Genomic DNA, 22,003 nt, shown 5'->3' with positions numbered 1-22,003 from the left:
TAATCCCACCACCCAACACTAGGACTGTTACCATGCAAGTCTGGTTTTCTATCTCCGATTTAAAAGCTTTTTGTCAAGCACTAAAATGTTGCTTTGACAGAGTTCCCAAGTAGCTCAAAAGGTAGATATATCAATACCACGTAAATGAACCATAACCAGTCTCAGCACTGCTAAGCCATAGAGGAAATTTTGCTTAAGAATATGGCTGTGGACATATCTGCATGATGCATATTGAAGCAGATAGTGACTACATCAGGTAATAGACAAAAAAAGACACCGCTCTCTATCAGCGATACATCACAGCCTTGGTCCAACCATGGATCAAAAAGCTGAATTTCAAAGGCGAGGCAAGACCGACTGCCCTTGACATTAACACAACATTTGACCAAGTGTGGCAACAATGCACTTTGGTAAAACTGATACCAATGTACAAAGGAGTCATGTGCTGCAGAAAAGAAGATGGTTGTGGTTGTCAGAGATTAAATCACCCCAGCATACAACTGCAATTGCTGCTTAGGGTAGTGACCTTGGGTAGACCATATAGATGTATGTGCCTACCAGGATGAAAATTTAAATGTCACAGAATTGTACAAAGCAAAAGTTAGCATCTTCAAAAAGGGAAAGGAGAAAAGTTAACACTCAAGAAAAAAAGGTTTTCAGAAAAATTAGTTCAGAATCTATCTTAAAAATTTGGCAATTCAAATTAATTGAAACATGCACATTGCCTGAAGAACTTACTAAGGGACCAATAGCCTTTCAAAGTCCATTTCCATATTGGACAAAGAATCACTTGTACTTACGAAGCTTTGACAAGTAGTTCCCGTTTCTCCTTTAGTTCATGCTTTAGACTTTCCAATTCTACTTTGAGTTCAATGTTCTGCAAAAAGGTTTGCCAAGTCAGAATTAACAATGCAAAGAAGTCTATAAACACTCAAAATAAAGAGCAGAGTTTAATTAAAGAGATAACCTTGCTGCTAATAACAAGAGTAGTAATCAACTGATCAAATTGTCAGTCTTGAGCACTCCAAAGTCCAAATGAATGCAAGACCTTCTCTCTGGAATACTAGCTGATCAGCACCCGGACTCACACAAGCATTTAACTTTTTTTAAAAATTCAAAAGTCAGTGATCAACAGAATTAACTCAGCAAACATCCAAAAACATCATGGTAATTTTTTTTTTGCAATATTTTTCCTTGAGGAGCTTCCATCTAACTGGAAGAAATAAACAGCTGCATACCTTTACAAAACAGAAACTTTCCACAGATGCTGTCTGACCTGCAGAGTGTTTCTAGCATTTTGTTTACATTTCATGAATTCCAACATTTGCAGTTTTTACAAAAAATAACTGGCTTTACAGAACAAAGCCCTCAGTATTGACCTCCGTAAATTATTACAAAATCAGAACAAACAGAAGAATATCACAGAAGTGAGAAATACCAGATTTAAACAATTGATTCAAGACAAGTTGCAGTGTCATACCAGAAATTAGTTGTTACACCCAAACTATACTTTTTGTTAATAGTGAAAATTTTGAAGTGTAGAAAAACTTCCCAAAAGATGCTTTGTATTTAGCGAGTGAGAACCATTCACAAATGGCACATTCTAAGAGAAGGATTACTGGGAGCCATGAAACAGGATGTTTTACCAGAATTCAATTCCAAGAAATTCAGTCTCAACCTTGCATCCAAGATATTGACAGAGATGACACGATGGTCTGGTAATAGGAGATAAAGCTGGGTTTCACTGGCATATTCAGAAATTTAATTATAGGGGAGGTATAAACAAAATATACCAAGAAAGTAATAATAAGGCAGCCTTGGATCATAAATGGAAGATATTTCAGGTCAAATTGAAGCTATTAATCTGAAGGTTCCAAGAGATGAGCCACTCAGGAAAAAAAGTAGGTATTGGATGAGATGGAGACTGAGAATAGGGCCACAAATTTGTACTGAATGGAGGTTAGGTCAAAGGATTGAGGTAAAAAGAGTGCAACTGCTATTCAAGGAGGGTACATTAAGAAAAGAGAATGATTACAACAGGGTCCTATCGAAGTGGATAGTGGAATCAGGAGTTAGTTTTGCTTAAAATAAAATACTGGCGATACAGTTCTTTTAAAAATCAGAATGTAGAGGTCCTTGCCTTTGAAAGTAACACGAGCCATTTCTTGGACCAAGACAACCCATTAGCAGATGTACTTCCACAATCTTGTCAAGCAGAGAGCCTAGCAACCAACATTAAATCAGGGAGGCACCCCTAACTACCATCTTGTAAATGGTGACGAGATTAAGTCAGGAGACAAGTCGCTTACGTCAGCATACCCAGATTTTGAACTACTGCAGCTAGTCAATCCCAATGCCAATAACCCTCCGGTAAGCCAAAAGTTAGTTGTGTTTCTTGCCCCACGGATACCTTCTATTGCATATAACCACTTTTGCTTTTTTTATTTCAGATTTCTAATAATATTTTACCTTTAAAATACAGTTTTACAGTTGAAGCCTGGTTGGGGTGGTGGGGCCATAAATCTCTCCTTTACCAGCAAATGTCCACATAATTTGCATTAAAGTTTCATCAGCAATTTAAAATCTCTTACCATCTTAAATATATCCTCACTACCATCATCAAATTTCTGCTGCATCCGCTCCTCCAGGAAGTAGATGCGAAGTTTGAGATTGAAGTTCTCTTTCTTAAGATCAGTGATTTGCTGCAAGATAAAAGAATTATGAGACATGTCAGCAAATAAAGTGCATCCTCCAATCCATCTAAAAACAAGCTTTAACCTCCCACTGCACTTTCAAGTAGTGCAGTCACCAATAAGGATGTTGGACCAGTGTAGGAGCTGGGGCCGACAAGGCTCCAGTTCCTGATAGAAGTCACGCCTGGGGTTAGTACATGGTGAAAGATCAACCTTCATCTTATTGAACAAAGCAGACACAGGGGCCCAAATGGCTTGCTAATGCAATTTTATGTGCTCACTTTATTCATTCTTTTTCCACATACAAAACAATTCCATTCTTATAAACCTGCTGATATCTGCAAAGAAAAATCAATTTAGTTAAGCACATCTTCCATTTAATGAACCCCAAACTCCAAATACAACATTTTCACAGCCATTCATAAAAGGACAAATAAAACAGAAAATGCTCGAAAAATTTAGGTTAGGCAGCATCTGTGGAAAGCAAAAATGTTGATGTTGAGTATATGACTCTACATCAGAACAATCCTGACCAAGAGGTGCAGACCAGAAAGGTTGACTGTTCTTTCCACAGATGCTGCCAGAGTTGCTGAGTTTCTCAGCATTTTTTGAGATTTCAGATTTCCAGCATCAGTTTTGTTTTAACTTTCATGGAAAAGTACAACCTCCTCATTCCAAGAATTAGCCTATGAATTTCTTCTGCACTACCTTCAATGTGATATCATTTCTTAAGGGGATCAAAACAGCGCACTCTATTCCTAGTACAGCCTCACCAACACCCTGTACAATTGTAACAGTACTCCATTTCCAAAATCCAGTCCCCATGCGATAAAAGACTAACATGCTATTTGCCTTTGTAACTACTTGTTGCATCTGCCTGCTAACTTTCTGCATTTCATGCAGAACACCCATAGACTCTGTTTGCTAAGCTTTCACCAGCCAACTGATCTATAAGCTTTTGCAGAGTCCAAACATCTTCACTGCAGATATTATAATGAGGTGGGAAGGCTATCATCAAATTTGGACACATTAGATTGTCCCTTCCAAGTCATTAATACAGTGAGTAAACGATTGAGAGTTAAGAACCAATTCTTGTGAAGCTTCACCACTTGCATCCTTCCAGGCCAAAAAAGACCCAGTTATTCAGATTCTGTCTTTTACATAATTCTCTTGCCTCTACACTTCCAATACCATGAGCTCTAATCTTGTGAACCAACTTTTTAAATGTACATCTACAGGTCCTCCTCTAAATCAGCGAGTAGTGGGAGGGCATCCAATCAGACAACCAAGCTCAGTGGTCAAGTCACTAGATTATGAGCTTAGATCACCAAGGTACTAAAGATTCTGATTAGTTTACTGTCATATACAGCAGGGTGCAATGAAATTCCTTGCTCGTGTGAAGCTCAGAGTAAAAAGAGTATACATGGCAATAAATATAGTGGGGAGCACAAAACAAAAGGAATGGTGCCTGGTAGCCAAAACTAAGGTAGTGCAAAATAAAATGTTGAAGTGACAATGACGGAAGAGGTAGAATTAAGGGTTTGAAAACGTGGCAAGCCCCACTGGGAAGGGGATGTGAAAGAGGTGATTGGTTCAGAAATCTGATAGCAGTGGAGAAAAACCGGTTCTCGAGTCTGGTCATCCGGGCTTTCCAACTCCATCCCAAGGACTCACCTTTTAATTAAACTTCCCAACTTGTAAACAATTTAAGCTTTCAAAACATGCTCATTTACAGTGAATCATTATTTTTCAAGTTTGGTCACATCATGTAATGTTTACCTACCGCCTACTTGCTCAATAAAAACAATTTTTTGTGCTTGTCAATAGGGAACCTTAGTCTCCACTTCATAAATAATTCCTCTGTTCTCTATAGCCTCCTTCATCCTCCATCAGCACAATGTTCCATGTGTCATGTTTAAATTATATTAAAAACATCAATACTATTCTGTATATCAAGCTATTAAAAACTTAACCAGACTTCAACTTTAGAATTAAACATCTCAGTTCTATGAAAATAGGAGTAATCTGACCTTTAAGCCCTGAAAAAAAATGAGGATAAAGAGTACATAACCTCTTGGAACTGAGCCACAGCTGCTCCTGATCACAATGGCTTTTCAGAATGCTTGTAGACAGTGTTCAAATGCATTCTTCTGATTGTTACCAGTAACTAGGTCATTCTTCCTCAAATTCAAAGAGTAGAAAAATGCAGTTTATTGACAACTGGAAATTTTCAAACCATACTGAAATGCCCTATGTAACCAATTTCCCTCAGAGGAAAATAAAAACCAAATTAATGAGTGCAAATATACGAACACTATACACGTATTTAGATTTATGAAGGGATTATGTTCCAGGAAAAAAACGTTTAAGTGAAAATATGTAAATTGAGAAAAAGCATTTCCCATTAGTTGCACTGTAAAAACCTCTGGGTGTGTTCCAGAGCTCAACTTCGGTAAAAACCTAACCACTAAAAAAATACCATATTATTTTTCTCATCTACTTGTTATCACTTAAGATTTAATAAAACAATGTTCCCTTTCAAGGAGGTACTCATCAAGTGACGTACAAGATTCCAAGGGGTCTCAATAGGGTGGACACATCATTGTAAGAATCAATTTGGGGGGTTTACTATTGAGATAAGGGCTCACCCAGTTTAAGACAGATGAGGTACATTTTTCTCAGAGGGTCACAAGTTTCTGGAACTCTCTTCCTCAAAGGCTGCTACAAGGAGAAACTTTGAAGAAGATTCCTAATATATAGAAGTGGTAAAAGGGTTACCATAGGTAGACGGGAATGTGGAGGCAAGATTAGCCAAGATCTTATTAAATGGTGGAGCAAGCTTGAGGGACTGAGTGATCTAGTCTTGCTCTTAATGTGCAGTAGCTTTGTGTGCCAAGGTGGCGGGGAGAAGAGAGTTGTCACTCGTGTTAGGATGATGGTGATGAACCCAAGCTTGTTCCTAGTTGCTGATGAACAAGGATTAAGCAAGGTCTCAATGGACACCTATACAGCTTTCCTCTGCTTCATCTGATAAAACGCTTTATAGCAAAGCACAGCATTCTACATCACATTAACACATTAATGCAATGCTCCATATTGGGATCATCATCTTTGAAAATAGCTGCCGTGTTCTGCCATATTGAGAAAGCCTTTTTATACCAGGTTGTTTTTGTGGCGCTGCTATTTTGCTGGCTTCTTACTCCTCCTGTGACCACTATTGCTCAAGCACTAATAAAATTCTGGAGACACAAGATCCTGATACGGGGTTTTAACCTGGAACATTGAAAATTTCTTTCCTCCCATAGATGCTGCCCGACCCACTGAGTTCCTCCAGCGGACTGTTCAATATGCTAATAAGATTCTCATTACTATAACTCTTCCATGTCATCCAGGTCCATTTCATCAAACTGCCTCATTTGCCAACTTTTCAAGATCTTCCTAGAGATTTCAGTTTTAGAAACCCATGGAACCATGCAAACACTGGCCACAAATTTCTTCCATGTACTATTCAATGTTGCATGGGTTACTTCATCCCAAGAGGTACACGTGGCCAAGTGAGGAGGGGCGATTGGCAGATGGAAAAGGAATAAGCTGGTGCACAGGTTGCAACAATGGTGCTGGGGGCAATCCCTAGGCATCACCAGCCACATCCTCAATGTCACCAGATGTCAGAGGGCATCATCAGAAGAGTATGCCTGCTAACCAGATTATTCCTTGCACAAAATTGTTCCATGAAGGGGAAGAGAATAAAAAAAGAAAAATACCACAACACAAATCATGGAGAGCACTGTCACCCAGGATTTTTTTGTTCAGTCATCACACCACTGAATGACTGGCCTTTGAATGGCCCTGAGTGGTAAATCGGGAGGGTGAAGTTTATAGTCTCCCTCAGCATCAGTTCCAACAAGAGGTGAAAGGCAACCTTTGGCTGCCTTGAAGCCTGGAACAATTTTCTCACCCCGAAATGAATGCACAAGAACACATCCTCTTCTAAAGCAACCCTCCTTCTCTTCCACATTAAACACTTGCTTAAGAGATGCAACCTTCTTCAATCATTTGTTTCAGCTCCTTTGGAAATTTTTCTGCCATTGTATTGCACTTGCTACCTCCCTGACAAGATTTGCATTATGTAGGCTTCCATACTGCTTGAAATTTACCTCGAATGTACAAGCACTTTCAGAAAATCCATCACACCCTTGCATCTCTTCAAATCTTACCATAACAGTTGCTCTTTCCTGGATCACCGAACTTAAGGGGCTTTGCTATTGATTCTGATCTTCCAACCACAAGCTTAATCCTATTTTCTCAATTGTCTCCAAAAAAACTCTGCCTTTCATAAAGCAGGACATACTTTTAGGGCTGCAACCAACTGAGTCAATTCCCAATAGCCAATTATGCCAGTAGGCTGTGGTTTATTTCAATTGGTACTTGCGTCAATGGTATTTGAAAACGACAGTCTATTTCAGTGCAGCCATCAATCTATCGAATAACAATCTGTACCAATACAGCTACGTCTGGGACTTCGATTATATCAAGCAGGTCATTTAATAAGATCATGGGCAAATGGATTATAATTTCAACTCTGCATTCCATCTTCACGTAATCTTACACCTTGTAGAGTTACTGTCCCACAGCTCCAGTAACCCAGGTTCCTGACCTCCAGTGCTGTCTGTGTGGAATTTGTACATTCTCCTTGTAACTAAGTGGGTTTCCTCCAAGTGCTCTAGTTTCCTCCCACATCCCAAAGACGCCTGGTTTGGTAGGCTGCTACAAATTGCCCCTTATTGTGTGGGCGAGCGGCAGAATTTGTGGGAGGGCTGATGGGAACTTGGGGAGAATAAAAAGGGATTAGTGTGGATGTGTGCACTTGAGGGTTGGCAGGACCTTGGTGGGATGAAGGGCCCATTTCAGTGCTGTATAGTTCTATGTTATGACTGCTTCCATCACCCTTTGAAGAATAAAAACTCATGACATTTGCATTACAGAGAAAATTCATAAATAGAGTACCTGTATAACTGCAGCACTGAGATGAAAAGAGCACAGCCTGCTCACTGTGTGTTATTCATTACACACCTGTTTTGTGCTCTCATTTCACTACATGAACTGAAGTAAGCAAAAGTTTTTTTAGGTTTGAACAAAGTTGCCAAATATCCTGTAATCAAGTAATATTTTTGCCCTGTGTGGACTGAGCCATTCAAGGCTGTATCATTATTCATTGGCAGCCACCTTAAAACTATTTTCAAAGTAACAGCACAAAAAAAGACTTCATGTTTCTGTTTTTTTTTTGAAAAATGCAGAAAAACACAGCCACAATTCCTCCCCTTTAAAAGGCAGACACACTGATTCTGCTAGTGAACAACAACAACTGGTTATTTAATCAAGCAATGAACAAGGGTTCTGCAAGCTTCACAAGCTCACTTCTTGGGAGAACTGACCTGGACAAAACCCAAACTAGCTTGACTGCAATTGTTTTACATAATTTTTAAAAAATGCAGCATTAAAAGAACAAACATTTGGGTTTAAAATATTACAGGTTTAAAAGTGCTGTTGCAGAAGTTAACATGAGAGCATTCTTTTATTTAAATGTCGTCCAACATACCAGAAAAAAATCCACACCCTAGTCTCCCATTAGTTCTAAACACTAGGAATTAACAGCAGTGTTGTATACACTATCAATCATAAAACTGTTACTTCGTGAACTATTTAGCAGATGCATGCACTGCAACAATATCATGGCAAGTTTTACTTCCATTTGAGGTGCAGGTGGCCTTGGGAGGGACCAATATCAACAGGGATAAGAAAATTGTGCCATCGTAAACTGTTGATACCAAATAATACAGAAGAACGTTGGGCTCAAAACATTCATCTCTGAAGTATTCTTTATATCAGCCAAGTCCTGCATAACAAATCCAGGCTTCCAAATGACGTAGAACAGGACAGCAGAGGAACAGGCCCTTCAGCCCACGTGGTCTGTGCCAATCATGACGCCAATTTAAACAAATCCCATCTGCCTGCTCATAGCCCATTCTGCTTTATCCCCTGCCTATCCAAGTGTCTCCTTTCACCACCCTGGCACCTACCACCCTCTTAAAATTGCCTCATGCATCCCCTTTAAAACTTTCCCCCTTTCACCAGAAATCTATGCCCTCTAGTATTTGACATTTCCACCCTTGGATAAAGACCCTGACCATCTACCCTATTTCTGCCTCTCATCGTTTTTATACACTTTAGCAGGTTGCTCCTCAGCCTCTGATGCTCTAAAGAAAGTAATACAAACATTCTATGTACCTCGTACTTTGTTATCCAGGCAACATTCTGGTGAACCTCTTTAGCACTCTCTCCAAAACCTCAACATCCTTTGTGTAATCTGGCAACCAAAATGGCACACAATACTCCAAATGAGGATTAACCAAAGTTTTATACAGTTGCAACATGACTTCTCAACCTTTATACGCAATGACCTGACTGAAAGCAAATATACTGTACACCTTCTTTACCACCCTATCTACTTGTGTTGCCATTTTCAGGGAGCTATGGACTCAAACCCTAAGATCCCTCTGTACGTAGATGGTCAAGGGTCCTGCCATTTACTGTATACAGGAAGTCCCCAACTTACGAATGCCCATACATACGAACCGACTTTCGTGGCCTTAACGACCTTCGGTTCGTAAGTGGGCCCGGCCCCCGATCCTACCACAGCAGCGGTACACCTTCTTTGGCCCAACCCCGGGCCAAGTGCGCATATGTGTGGCCAGGGAACCCCGGGCCAAGTGCGCACGTGCGGCTGCGATCCCCGGGCCAAGTGCGCATGCGCGGACACTGTTCTGAGTTACATACAAAAATTGGGTTACAAACAGTCTCAAAACCAGAACTCGTTCGTAACCCGGGGATTTCCTGTACTTTCCTCCTACATTTGACCTCCTAAAGTGCAATAGCTCACACTTGTCCAGATTAATATCCATCTGCTATCTTTCTGCTCATATTTCCAACTGATCTATATCCTGCTGTATCCTTTGACAACCTTCAGTATCCACAACTCCAGTTGGCAGGCACGGTAGCATAGCAGTCAATGTAACGCTATTACAGCGCCAGTGACATGGGTTCACTTCTGGCTGCTGTCTGCAAGGAGTTTGTACGTTTTCCCCATGTCTGTGTGGGTTTTCTCTGGGTGCTCTGGTTTCCTCCCCTATTCCAAAAACATACGGGTTAGGAAGTTGTGGGCATGCTATATTGGCGCTGGCAGCATGGTGACACTTGCGGGCTGCCCCCAGAACGCTCTACGCAAAGATGCATTTCAATGTGTGTTTCGATGTACACGCGACTAAAGATATCTTATCAATTGTTGTGTCATCTGCAAGCTTACTAATCAGCTGATCTACATTTTATATACAAATGATTTAGATGAAAAAAAAAATCACAAACAAGAGGTCCCTACAGAACTGGTCACACCCCTCTACCACTATCCTGTCCTCTACAGCCAAGCCAATTTTGAATCCAATCTATCAAGTCTCCATGGATCCCAAGCACCTTAATCTTCTGGATAAGACTACCATGGGGATCATGTCAAATGCTTTACTACATTCCACAAAGACAACATCAACTGCCCTACCCTCAATCACCTCCTCAAACAAAAAAAAGCTGCCCCACACAAAGCCATGATGACAATCCCCAATTCCATGCTTTTCCAGATGCAAGGAGATCCCATCCCCAAGAATCTTCTCCAATAATTTCCCTACTACTGATGCAAGGCTCATCAGCCTACAATTTCCTGGTTTAGAACTTTACAGTACATGCTCTTCAGCCCATAATGTTGTGCCGACCCCAGGGTCCAGTCCTCTCCTTATCCATAACTATCTGAAAACTTAGTTATGATCCCAAAATGCTCTCCCACTAAAACTCTGATCACCTGGCTAGGCTCATTTCCCAATACAAGGTCTGGTATGGTGTCTTCCCTAGTTGGACTATCTACATACTGCGAAGAAACCCTCCTGGATGCACCTAACAAATTCTGCACCATCTAAGGCACTGGCACTATGGGAGTCCCAGTCAATGTTGGAAAATTTAAAGTCTCCCACTAAAACAACCCTGTTGCTTTCACATCTTTCCATAATCTGCCTGCATCTCTGTTTCTCCCTCCTGTGGGCCCCTGGGAGGCCTATATAACAACCTCATCATACTGATTGTACTTTCCTTATTCCTGAGTTCTACCCATATTTCCTCACTAGATGACCTCCCCTAGGATGTCCGCTAAGTGCCGCTGTGACATTCTCCCTGATCAGTAATGCAACTCCCTCACCTTTTTTTTAGTATTCCTCTCTATCATGTCAGAAACATTGAAACACTGGAACGTTGAGCTGGCAATCCTGCCCTTTTCACAACCAAATCTTTGTAATGGCCACAACATTGTAATTCCAGTCTCTTTAGTTTGGCATCAAGATAAAAGTAGCAGCATATCTCAGGTGAGGATCCAGCAGGTACCCATTCCTCACCTACAGAGGCCCCTTGGGCACTTCATCAGATTTCACATGCATCCCTTCTAATCTAACCACTACCTATGGATTATATCCCTTGTTCTACATCCAATGACAGATGAGAAGTTTGCTCCAATAAATTTCTGCCAAGACCCAAGTTATCGACTTCCATTCTAGACACAGGCTCCAATATTCTGCTTGCCCACTGAATCAAACCCGTTACAACTTTAATGAGATGCTAAAGGCTCTCACACATTCAAAAATTAATTACAATAAAACCATTAAAACGTAAGAGGAACACGATAACCATACAGATGAACCCCCAAACTCAGTTTGTGTGCAGCATAAAAACATTAATCTCTTTTACTCAAAACATTAGTAAAGCACAAAATATTTCCAACTTACCGTTTCAAACTCTTTCATGGTACGAGCACGAATTGGAGACAATTTCCCAATGTTGGGGAACACTGGAAATTAAGACAAAAAGTTAGTGATAGTTTCCAACTAAGGCTTTCTTAATGAAGAAAAATGATAGGGATTGCTCCTGGCCCATCTCCATCAACAGTCTCTAACAAACACTCAAAGAGTAACTTAGATGCTCTGTCCAAATTTTAGTCAAACCAGACCTACTCAGGAACAGCTTTATCGAAATAAACTGAGGAGAAAAAAAACTGCAGAGTGCCAAAAAAGAAATGATGCTAGAAATCCTCAGCAATTTCAGGTTGATCACCTTTCATAACTAGGAAAATAAGTTAGAAACCAAACATATTAAGTTGCAGAGTAGTGGGAGGGATGGAGAGAACAAAGGTAATGTCAGTGATTGGGCAAGGAGCAAAAGAGACTGAATAAGTAGCAGTGGAGGTCACAGCTGAGAGAGGATGATGCTTTAATCACAGATGAACTACCTGGAGGAGATGCAAATAAGGGAGATAAAGGAGACCAAAAGGGGAAAAAAAAACACCACTGGAACTGCAAGTAAAAAACACCAGTTGTTGGAAATCTGGAAAAAAAAAGTGCTGCAGATACTCATATCAGGCAGCAATGATGGTGACATTACAGGTTAAATGACTTTTCAGAGCTGAACTCAGTCTTGAAACAAATTGAAGAAGCTGGTTTTCTGATAATGTTGAATTTAACTTCAAGTCCTGGGGCTGTAACACACCTAGACGAGTTTCTGTCCCCAAGCTTATGTTGGAACAGCACACGAGGACAAAATGGAATGGAAAATTAAAGACAGTCAATTGAAAGCCCAGGGTCACCTTTGCAGACTGAATGAACGTGCCTTGCAATGTGGTCAGAGCATCTGTGATTAGTTTCTCCAGTGTAAAGTAACACGTGAGAACCAAATGTGGTAGCTTAAATTGGTAGTAGAAGTAATTTGCTGCTTCACCTAGGAGGAGTGTTTGTGTCCCTGGAAGGAGAAAAAAAGGACAATTGTTGAATCTGTGGTATGGGAAGATGGCATGAGAAGGGGCACAATGAAGGTGGAAATTACAGAGGACAATGCATTGAATATGGCAGCTGATGTAGTACGAGGCAAGAACATGTGGAACCTCAAATCTGCTCTGGGTAGGAGGGGAGCAGAAGTGTGGGAAATAGGAGAGATGTAGTTAAGGTATAGTACAGGGGAATGCACTGTTAAGAAAGTAAAAAAGGAAGACATCTCAGAGGCAATGATATGGAATGTGCTATCATTAGAACTGAAGCAATGATGTTAGAAAAACTAGGAACAGAATCCTTACAGGAAGTAGTGTGGGAGGTGGTGTAATCCAGACAGCTATGGGAGTCTGTGGACCGATAATGGATGTGGACACTAATCCATTCCCAAGGTGAAGATATAGTAATCCTGAAAGGGAGCTGGGGTCAGTGATTGACCACGTGATGGTGAGATATGGGTGGAAATTGGCAGAAAGTGAAGCTATATGGAAATAAGTAGATTGTTTCATTTGTTGAACTTGAACAATAATATAATCCAAATGAATAATAATTATTTTTATTCAACACACTCATATTAAAAGCACCCAAGAATCTATTCAAGTGCAACACCCGTTAATAGAGTCATCAGTTCTGATGAAGGGCCTTCAACACAAAACATTAATTATTTCTCTTTCCACAGATGCTGCCAGACCTGTGGAGTGTTTCTGTCATTTGCTGATTTCCAAAAGCTTCAGTTTCTTCTTGATTTGCAACCTGTTCAATTGTCACTCAGGTGGTACAACCAAGCAACACATACTTTACTCATAACATTTCCATTTTAGTGACATTATGGAAACATCATTACAGATTCGGTATTGTTAAATGTAGTAGAGAAGCCAATCAATGTTACAATTCTCTAAAAACTTAAAAGACAGAAGATAACAACTTCCATGGGTTTAAAATAATTTTTAGAAAAGGGCTCACTCCCACACATGGGGCAAGAGATCTTGAGCGAGAGGAAACCACGAATTGTAACCAAGAAAACAATGGATTTCTCTTTGACAGAATGTGCTTTGGCTTTAAAAGGCAGGTGGGATTACTTCATTCAGTGAAGAATGGTTTTTGGATTAAGTGGATGGAAGATCTTCGAAATATCCCATATCCATTCACAGGCAATTTCATCAGGGACAACAGAATAATATGCAGACAGTGGATAAGAATCTTTTTCAGCATTAAACATGTCAAATCTATGGTATTGGAGTTACTTATGCAAATGGTTATTATGGAACATGATGGCAGTCTGAGCAGCAGGTAGAATGCATGCAGTTACAGATCAAATCAGCGGGTCTCTGTGGTCATTACATAGAGGGGGTGAAGAAAGTTGGTGGGGGGGGGGGGTGGGTGAGAGGGATGCATTGGAGTTGGTACCACTACCTATTCAAAATATTCTATGAAACGTTGTGGACTATGTTAATAGAGATAGCCATGTGCTGTTAACTCCTACACTGCAGATAACAGAAGATGCATTTAAACTGAAGCAATGTACCTACCAAGAGCATTTTCTCTGATACCACCAGTGTCTTCAGCCACAGTAATATCTGGCAACTTGAAAACATTGGAGCTAGAAAAGCAAAACAAAAATTATCAAATGATTAGATAAATAAAAACAGGTCAGACCAACAGAAACTAGGTCTTAATCTGTAGAATTTGAGGGTTGCACTAAACAACACAATCCTTTTCTCTATTTAAATCCACATATGGTAATCTCCTTTAGCTGACAGAGTCCACAGTATATAGCAACTTCTTAATAATATCACAAACACACAAGAAAACACTGGCAGCTCAATGTTCCAGGGTTCTGATGTTTTAGACATGATAGAGAGGGTGGGGAGGCATTACTCATCAGGGAGAATGTCACAACAGGGCTCGAAGAGGACATATTGGAGGGCTTGTCTACTGAGGCAATATGGGAGGAACTGAGGAATAAGAAAGGGATAACCACATTAATGGGACTATCTTATAGACCTCCTAACAGTCAGCAGGATTTAGAGGAACAAATTTGTAGAGATAGCAGACTGTTGCAAGAAAAATAAGGTTGTAACAGTAGGTGATTTTAACTTTCCACATATTGACTGGGATTCCCATACTATAAGGGGATTGGATGGTAAAGTTTGTCAAATGTGTTCAGGAAAGTTTCCTTAATCAGTTGTAGAGGTCCAAACTATAGAGAGCATGATACTGGATCTCCTCTTAGGGAACGAGATAGGGCAGGTGACAGAAGTGTGCATAGGGGAACACTTTGGATCTAGTGATCATAATTCCATTAGTTTCAAGATAATTATGGAGAAGGATAGGACTGGCCCTTGGGTTGAGATCCTAAATTGGAGTAAGCCCAATTTTGATGAAGGGATCTGGCAGGTATGGATTGGGATAGGCTGTTATCCAGCAAAGAGATGCTTGGTAAATGGGAGGCTTTCAAAAGTGAAATCATACAGAATCTTTATGTCCCTATTAGGATAAAAGGCAAGGCTAGCAGGTTTAGGGAACCTTGGTTATCGAGGGATATTGAGGCCCTGGTAAAGAAAAAGGTGGCGCACATCAGGTATAGGCAGTTAGGATCAAATGAGGTGCTTCAAGAGTACAAGAAATGCAAGAGAACACTTACGAGAGAAATCAGGAGGGTAAAAAGAGGACATGAGGTTGCTCCGGCAGCCAGGGTGAAAGAGAATTCCAAGGGTTTCTATAGCTATATTAAGAGCAAAAGGATAGCAAGGGACAAAATTGGTCCTCTTGAAGATCAGAATGGTCATCTATGCATAGAGCCGAAAGAGATGGGGCAGATCTTAAACAAATTTTTTTTTGCATCCATATTTACACTGGAGATAGACACAGATACTATAGAACTGAGGCAAAAGAGTAGAGAGGTCACGGACTGTATCTGGATTACAGAAGAGGAGGTGCTAGAAGTCTTCAGGAGAATTAAAGTGGATAAATCCCCAGGGCTTGACAAGGTGTGCCCTCAGACTCTGTGGGAGGCTACAGGGGCCGAATTGCAGGGGCCCTAGTAGAGATATTTAAAACGTCCTTAGCCACTGGTGAGGTGCCAGGGGACTGGAGGATAGCTAATGTTGTTCTGTGGTGAGCTGCCAGTGGAAGTGATAGATGTGGCTTCATTTGTAACAGGTAGAAGTTTGGATAAATACATGGATGAGAGGGGTGTGGAGGGATATGGTCTGGGTGCAAGTAGATGGGACTAGGCAGAAGATCAGGTGGCATGGACTAGATGGGCCGAAGGGCCTATTTCTGTGCCCTGACACTAAAAAAGAATGTCTGTTCAATTTATACAAGTATACACATCAAAAACTCCAAAGTTTCCATCACTTCAATTCCATTTGAGTTTCAAATAGCTCAATAAGCCTACAGCAATCTTATGAAAAGTTACCGTAAATTTAGCCCATCAAGTCCATGCCTACCCCTCTCAAGTACAATCTAGTTTATTGCCTGCTAATTGCACTAGTTTTCTATAAATGGTGTAAAAAGGATTATTAAAACAAGTTACACAAGCCAATTTTCACACTGCAATTTGGGATGTACTACCCAATAAGATGATAGATTCAGATTCAATAGTAATCAGCAACTAGAAAATTGGATAAATACTTGAGCAAAAGAAAAAAAAACAAGGAAAAGAGTAAGCATGCAACAAACTGCATTGCCTTTCAGAAGAGCTGGCATGGACTCTGAGCTAAATGGGTCTAGAGCAACTTTCATAAAACATCCCACAACAAAAAACAGAACAGGATAAATGTAGAGAAAATGGGGACATGGTTAAAAGCACATCCATCTTTATCTCCTTCCTTGCATTTGCTGCACCAAAAGCCCAACCTGTCCCCACCCGCCACCGCCCCCCCCCCCCCCCCCCAATCACCTCACATGACATGGGCATTGCTGGCAGTTAATCTCCATCCCTAACTGAAACATGTCCTTCTAGGTCATTTCAGAAAGGTCAGAAGAGTCAAATACATTGGTGGGTCTGAAGCCACATGTAGATCATCAGTTCTCTGACCCAAAACATTGACTCAGTTTCTCTTCCCACAGATGCAGCCTGACCTGCTGAGCATTTCCAGTATTTTCTGTTTTTATTTTAAATCACATTGAGCAAGGAGGACATTATTCTTTTCCTGAAGAACACCAGTAAATAAGATGGGCTTTTACAACAATCCAACAGATTCACAGTTACTGTTTGTTACGAGTATTTTATTACTTTAAAATGCAAAGAAAAGATTCCCCAGATGCCACAGTGGGATTTGAACTTGCACTTCAGGTTGTTCTGGCTCTCCGTCTTCCACTTCAACTCTGCTCTTGGTAATTCTTAGCAAAGATATACAATACCTACTCCTCTTGGTATCAGAAGTCACCGCATTTACATCATACTCAAGCACCCTGTGCCCCTCACGTCCCTACGGAGAGAATTCTGCAGCAGAGAAACAGGCCACTTGGGCTTGCTATCCTCAAGGTGCAGTGCCCAGCTTAACCAGGTGATTTTAAAAAAGGTTCAAAAATAATTTTTTAGCACCTGACTACTATATTTTTCATCCACATTTAAAAGAATAGGATTACAATTTGAGGTTTTTAAATATGACAGTGAAATATTTGTATGAATGGTCCCTGCCAGAACAGGTGTTTGCCTTGGTTCAATTTGTAAAACCTAACAAAGCTCCAAGATCATGGCTTTAAGCCCTAGTTGAGCCACGAACATCATCTAGACTGACACTTCAGTGCAAGCGAGTGTTGCAATTTCATGTGATACGTTATACTGGGATATTCTGTCCTTTAGACAGATATTCAAGATCACATTACATTTGAATAGCAACGACCTCCTATTATTTAAACCATCTGTGATGTAGATTGAAGGATATATAGTCACATCTCATTGGGGGATCTACTTGCCATAAATTTCTAATATACATCAAAAGTATTTCATGGCATTGAGATATATAGATTAAGTCAAAATTCTTTATTCCCTGTAGGAAGGGACAATCTACCTGTAGTCCCATTAATGCACTCACACTGTACACAAAGGTACAGCTTTTCATTCCTTGGAGGTATTGTGAATCAGATTATCACTGACATGTCATGAAATTTGTTGTTTTACAGCAGCAGTACAGTGTAAGACAAAGGCAAGCTACAAAAACAAATTGTGCAGAAAAGAAATAATGAGGTAGTTCATGGACCATTCAGAAATCTGATGGCAGAGGGGAAGAAGCTGTTCCTGAAACATTGAGTGAGAGTCTTCAAGCTCCTGTACCTCCTCCCCGGTGGTAGTAACGTGAAGAGGGCATGACCCAGATGCTGAGGCGTTGCCTCTTGAAGATGACCTCGATGGTGGGGAGGATTGTGCCTGTGATGGAGCTGGTTGAGTCTACAACCCTCTGCAGCCTCTTTGGATCTTGCACATTGGAGCCTCCATACCAGGCAGTGATGCAACCAGTCAGAAAGATCTCCACTGTACATCTGTAGAAATTTGCAAGAGCCTTTGGTGACATACCAAATCTCCTCAAACTCCTAATGAAGTTGAGCTGCTGGCATGCCTTCTTCATGATTACATCAATGTGTTGGGTCAAGATAGATCCTCTGAGATGTCGACACCCAGAAACTTGAAGCTGCTCACCTCACCCATCCCACCAAGGACCGTCAATGAAGACTGGGGTGTGTTCTCCCGACTTCCCCTTCCTGAAGTCCACAATCAATTCCTTGGTCTTGCTGACATTGAGTGCAAGGTCGTTGTTGTGACACCACTCAACCAACTGAACTCTCACTAATAGACCAACAAGCCAAAGGTTGATTTCTTCAGGATCAGCAAGAAGTGCTCTCCTCCTGGTCACACAAAATACTATCAAAGCTGATAACATGTACATAATCCCAACATCAAAGAGCTTCATTGAAAACTGAAACTACTGGAAATACACAAGTCAGGCAGCATCTGTGCAGAGAAGGTTATGGACTGAAATATTAGCTCAGTTACTCTGGACACAGATGCTGCCTCAGCTCTGTATTTCAAGTGTTTTTTATTATTAATTTCAGGGTTCCAGAATCCAGTGTTTTTGATTTGTATAATATTGACAGAATGAACAAAATATTTTCTTCAACTTCCAATACCTCCTTGACCAAGAACAAAAATAGCAAATTCACCTTCAAGTTACACGGCAAACATACATCAGCATTCCTTTACCACTGGGTCAACATCCTGGAATTCAGTAATACGAGTGGTGGAGCTCCATAACCGCAGGAACGGGAGACGTTCATAAAGTTGACTGAACAACATTATCTCCGGCAAAAATACCAGCAACACCATAGACATAATAAAAAGAACTAAATACGTGATGTCATTAATTATGTTGTTTACTGCTCCAAGTGCACTGAAAATTTTAAGATTACGAAACATCCAAAGCAAATTTTTAAAATGCAAGTCTTCAGTAATTTCTATGGGTTGTTTCACAACTATAACAGTATGATTTAGGGACTGAACGACCAAGTATAATCTTTCACCTCAAAAGCCAGGTAACTTATACCCTTCACTATCAGTTACAATTACAATATTTTCCCTATTGCATCTTATTGCAGTCTAATTTCTCAAAATAAACCAGAATGATAAAATGACGTCTGCATATATTTATTCTGAATGTTATAAGACCACACGTTCTACCAAAGCAATAAAATTGTTTAAAAAACACAAGCATAAAGATCTCCTCTGCCAGAGGGCAAGTTGTGGATCTAATAAGCGCCGTAAACTAGGCAGTAGTTTGAATTGTCGCTCAGGCAACACGAGGAGGACACAAATCCCAGAGCAAGTATCACCTAACGGTGAGATCAGCTGTTCTTTACAAACAACTTGCCACAATAGACCTGATCGCCCACCGCCGTTAACGGGACGATTCGGGTTGTAGAGAAGTCACAAAAGCAGCGACACACACACACCCCCTCCCCTCCCCGGCTGGAGCTCAGACCGGGGTGGGGGGTGGGAGAGGGCGAGTCCGGACCGAGACCCCGCTGATACACTGTTGTCAGCCGGGTCGGTCCCCCCGCCGGACCCAGCCGCCTAGACCTCCCTCACCAACCCCCCATCATCCCCATGCCGCCGGCCCCCTCCAGCACCCCCACCCCCCGGCCCCCTCCTTCCTACCCCCACCCCCCGGCCCCCTCCTTCCTACCTCCCCCCCCCGACCTCCAGCCCCCTCCTACACCCCCCCCCCCCCACCACCACCACCACCACCACCACCACCACCACCACCACCTCCATCTCCATCTCCCGGCGCCCTCCCCATCCCCCCGGGCTCCTCCTCCATCATCATCATCTCCCCCCCCCCCCCCCCCCACTCCCCGACCCCTCTCCCCTCCCCCCCGGGCTCCTCCTCCCCCCCACGACCCCCCGGGCCTCACCTGCCATTCAAATCTAAGGGCAGCGTCGGGTCCTCGCCCGCCACCGAGTCCATGGCGGCGGCTGCCGGCCGCGCTCCCTCACACGGGCCGCGCTCCCTCACACACCCCGCCGCCGCTTCAAACTGCCGCCGCCGCCATTTCAACCCGAGCCGCCCGCGCGGCACCATGGGATAACGGCCAAGAGACGCGCGCATGCGCGGAATCGCCCTCCGTCAACGGCGGGAGGGGAGGGGGGGGGGGAGGGGGAGGGGGAGGGGGAGGGGAGGGAGGGGGAGGGGGAGGGGAGGGAGGGGGAGGGGAGGGGGAGGGGGAGGGGAGGGAGGGGGAGGGGGAGGGGAGGGAGGGGGAGGGGGAGGGGGAGGGGAGGGAGGGGGAGGGGGAGGGGAGGGAGGGGGAGGGGAGGGAGGGGGAGGGGGAGGGGAGGGAGGGGAGGGGGAGGGGAGGGGAGGGGGGGGGAGGGGAGGAGGGGAGGGGGGGGAGGGGAGGAGGGGAGGAGGGGGAGGGGAGGGGGAGGAGGGGGAGGGGAGGGGGAGGAGGGGGAGGGGAGGGGGAGGAGGGGGAGGGGAGGGGGAGGGGAGGGGGAGGAGGGGAGGAGGGGGAGGGGGAGGAGGGGAGGAGGGGGAGGGGAGGGGGAGGGGAGGGGGAGGAGGGGGAGGGGAGGGGGAGGGGGGGAGGGGGGGGAGGGGGAGGGAGGGGAGGGGGGGAGGGGGGGGGAGGGGAGGGAGGGGGAGGGGGGGAGGGGGGGGAGGGGAGGGGGGGAGGGGAGGGGGGGGAGGGGAGGGGAGGGGAGGGGGGGGGAGGGGAGGGAGGGGAGGGAGGGGGAGGGGAGGGAGGGGGAGGGAGGGAGGGAGGGGAGGGGAGGGGAGGGGAGGGGAGGAGGGAAGGGAGAGTGGGAGGGAGAGGGGGAGGGGGATGGAGGGAGGGAGGGGGAGGGGGAGGAGGGGGAGGGGAGGGGGAGGGGAGGGGAGGGGGGGGAGGGGAGGGGAGGGGGGGAGGGGAGGGGGGGAGGGGGAGGGGAGGGGGGGAGGGAGGGGGGAGGGGGGGGAGGGGGGGAGGGGAGGGGGGGAGGGGAGGGGGGAGGGGGGGAGGGGGGGGGGGAGGGGAGGGGGGGAGGGGGAGGGGGGGGAGGGGGAGGGGGGGAGGGGGGGGAGGGGGAGGGGAGGGGGAGGGGGAGAGGAGGAGGGGAGGGGAGGGGGGGAGGGGGAGAGGAGGAGGGAAGGGGCGGGGGGGAGGAGGAGGGAAGGGGAGGGGGGGAGGAGGAGGGAAGGGGGGAGGAGGAGGGAAGGGAGGGGGGAGGAGGAGGGGAGGAGGAGGAGGAGGGGAGGGGGGGAGGAGGAGGGAAGGGGAGGGGGGGAGGAGGAGGGGAGGGGAGGGGGGAGGAGGAGGGGAGGGGGAGGGGAGGGGGGGAGGAGTAGGGGAGGGGGAGGGGAGGGGGGGAGGAGGAGGGGGGGAGGGGAGGGGGGGAGGAGGAGGGGGGGAGGAGGAGGGGGGGAGGGGGGGAGGAGGAGGGGGGGAGGGGGGGAGGAGGAGGGGGGGAGGGGGGGGAGGAGGAGGGGGGGAGGGGGGGGAGGAGGAGGAGGAGGGGAGGGGGGGGGAGGAGGAGGAGGAGGGGGGGAGGAGGAGGAGGAGGGGGGGGAGGGGGGGGGGAGGAGGAGGAGGGAGGGGAGGGGGGGAGGAGGAGGGGAGGGGAGGGGGGGGGAGGAGGGGAGGGGGAGGGGAGGGGGGGAGGAGGAGGGGGGGGAGGGGGGGGAGGGGGGGAGGAGGAGGGGGGGGGAGGAGGAGGGGGGGAGGGGGGGGGAGGAGGAGGGGGGAGGGGGGGGGAGGAGGAGGAGGAGGGGGGGGAGGGGGGGAGGAGGAGGGGGGGGAGGGGGGGGAGGAGGAGGAGGAGGGGGGGAGGGGGGGAGGAGGAGGAGGAGGAGGGGGGGAGGGGGAGGAGGGGAGGGGGGGGAGGGGGGGGGAGGAGGGGGGGGGAGGAGGGGGGGGGGA

At 44.8% G+C, this 22,003-nt stretch overlaps 1 protein-coding gene across 1 annotated transcript in view; it reads right to left on the bottom strand.

Moving 5' to 3' along the window:
- The window catches only part of cdk5rap2 (CDK5 regulatory subunit associated protein 2), a 121,394-nt gene extending 101,227 nt beyond the window's left edge, over positions 1-20,167 (bottom strand). The window contains exons 1-5 of the mRNA XM_052037133.1: positions 20,018-20,167; positions 14,131-14,201; positions 11,570-11,631; positions 2,592-2,702; positions 801-877 (exon numbers count right to left, since the gene is read on the bottom strand). Coding sequence (XP_051893093.1) covers positions 801-877; positions 2,592-2,702; positions 11,570-11,631; positions 14,131-14,201; positions 20,018-20,070 — 374 coding nt within the window. The 5' untranslated portion in view covers positions 20,071-20,167. The remainder of the gene's footprint in view (positions 1-800; positions 878-2,591; positions 2,703-11,569; positions 11,632-14,130; positions 14,202-20,017) is intronic.
- Between the last annotated feature and the right edge of the window lie 1,836 nt (positions 20,168-22,003).

Source organism: Pristis pectinata, chromosome 23 (genome assembly GCF_009764475.1).
Source record: "Pristis pectinata isolate sPriPec2 chromosome 23, sPriPec2.1.pri, whole genome shotgun sequence".
Classification (NCBI taxonomy): Eukaryota; Metazoa; Chordata; class Chondrichthyes; order Rhinopristiformes; family Pristidae; genus Pristis; species Pristis pectinata.
The sequence above is the reverse complement of the archived record's forward strand: the minus strand, read 5'-3'. Positions and strand labels throughout refer to the sequence as shown.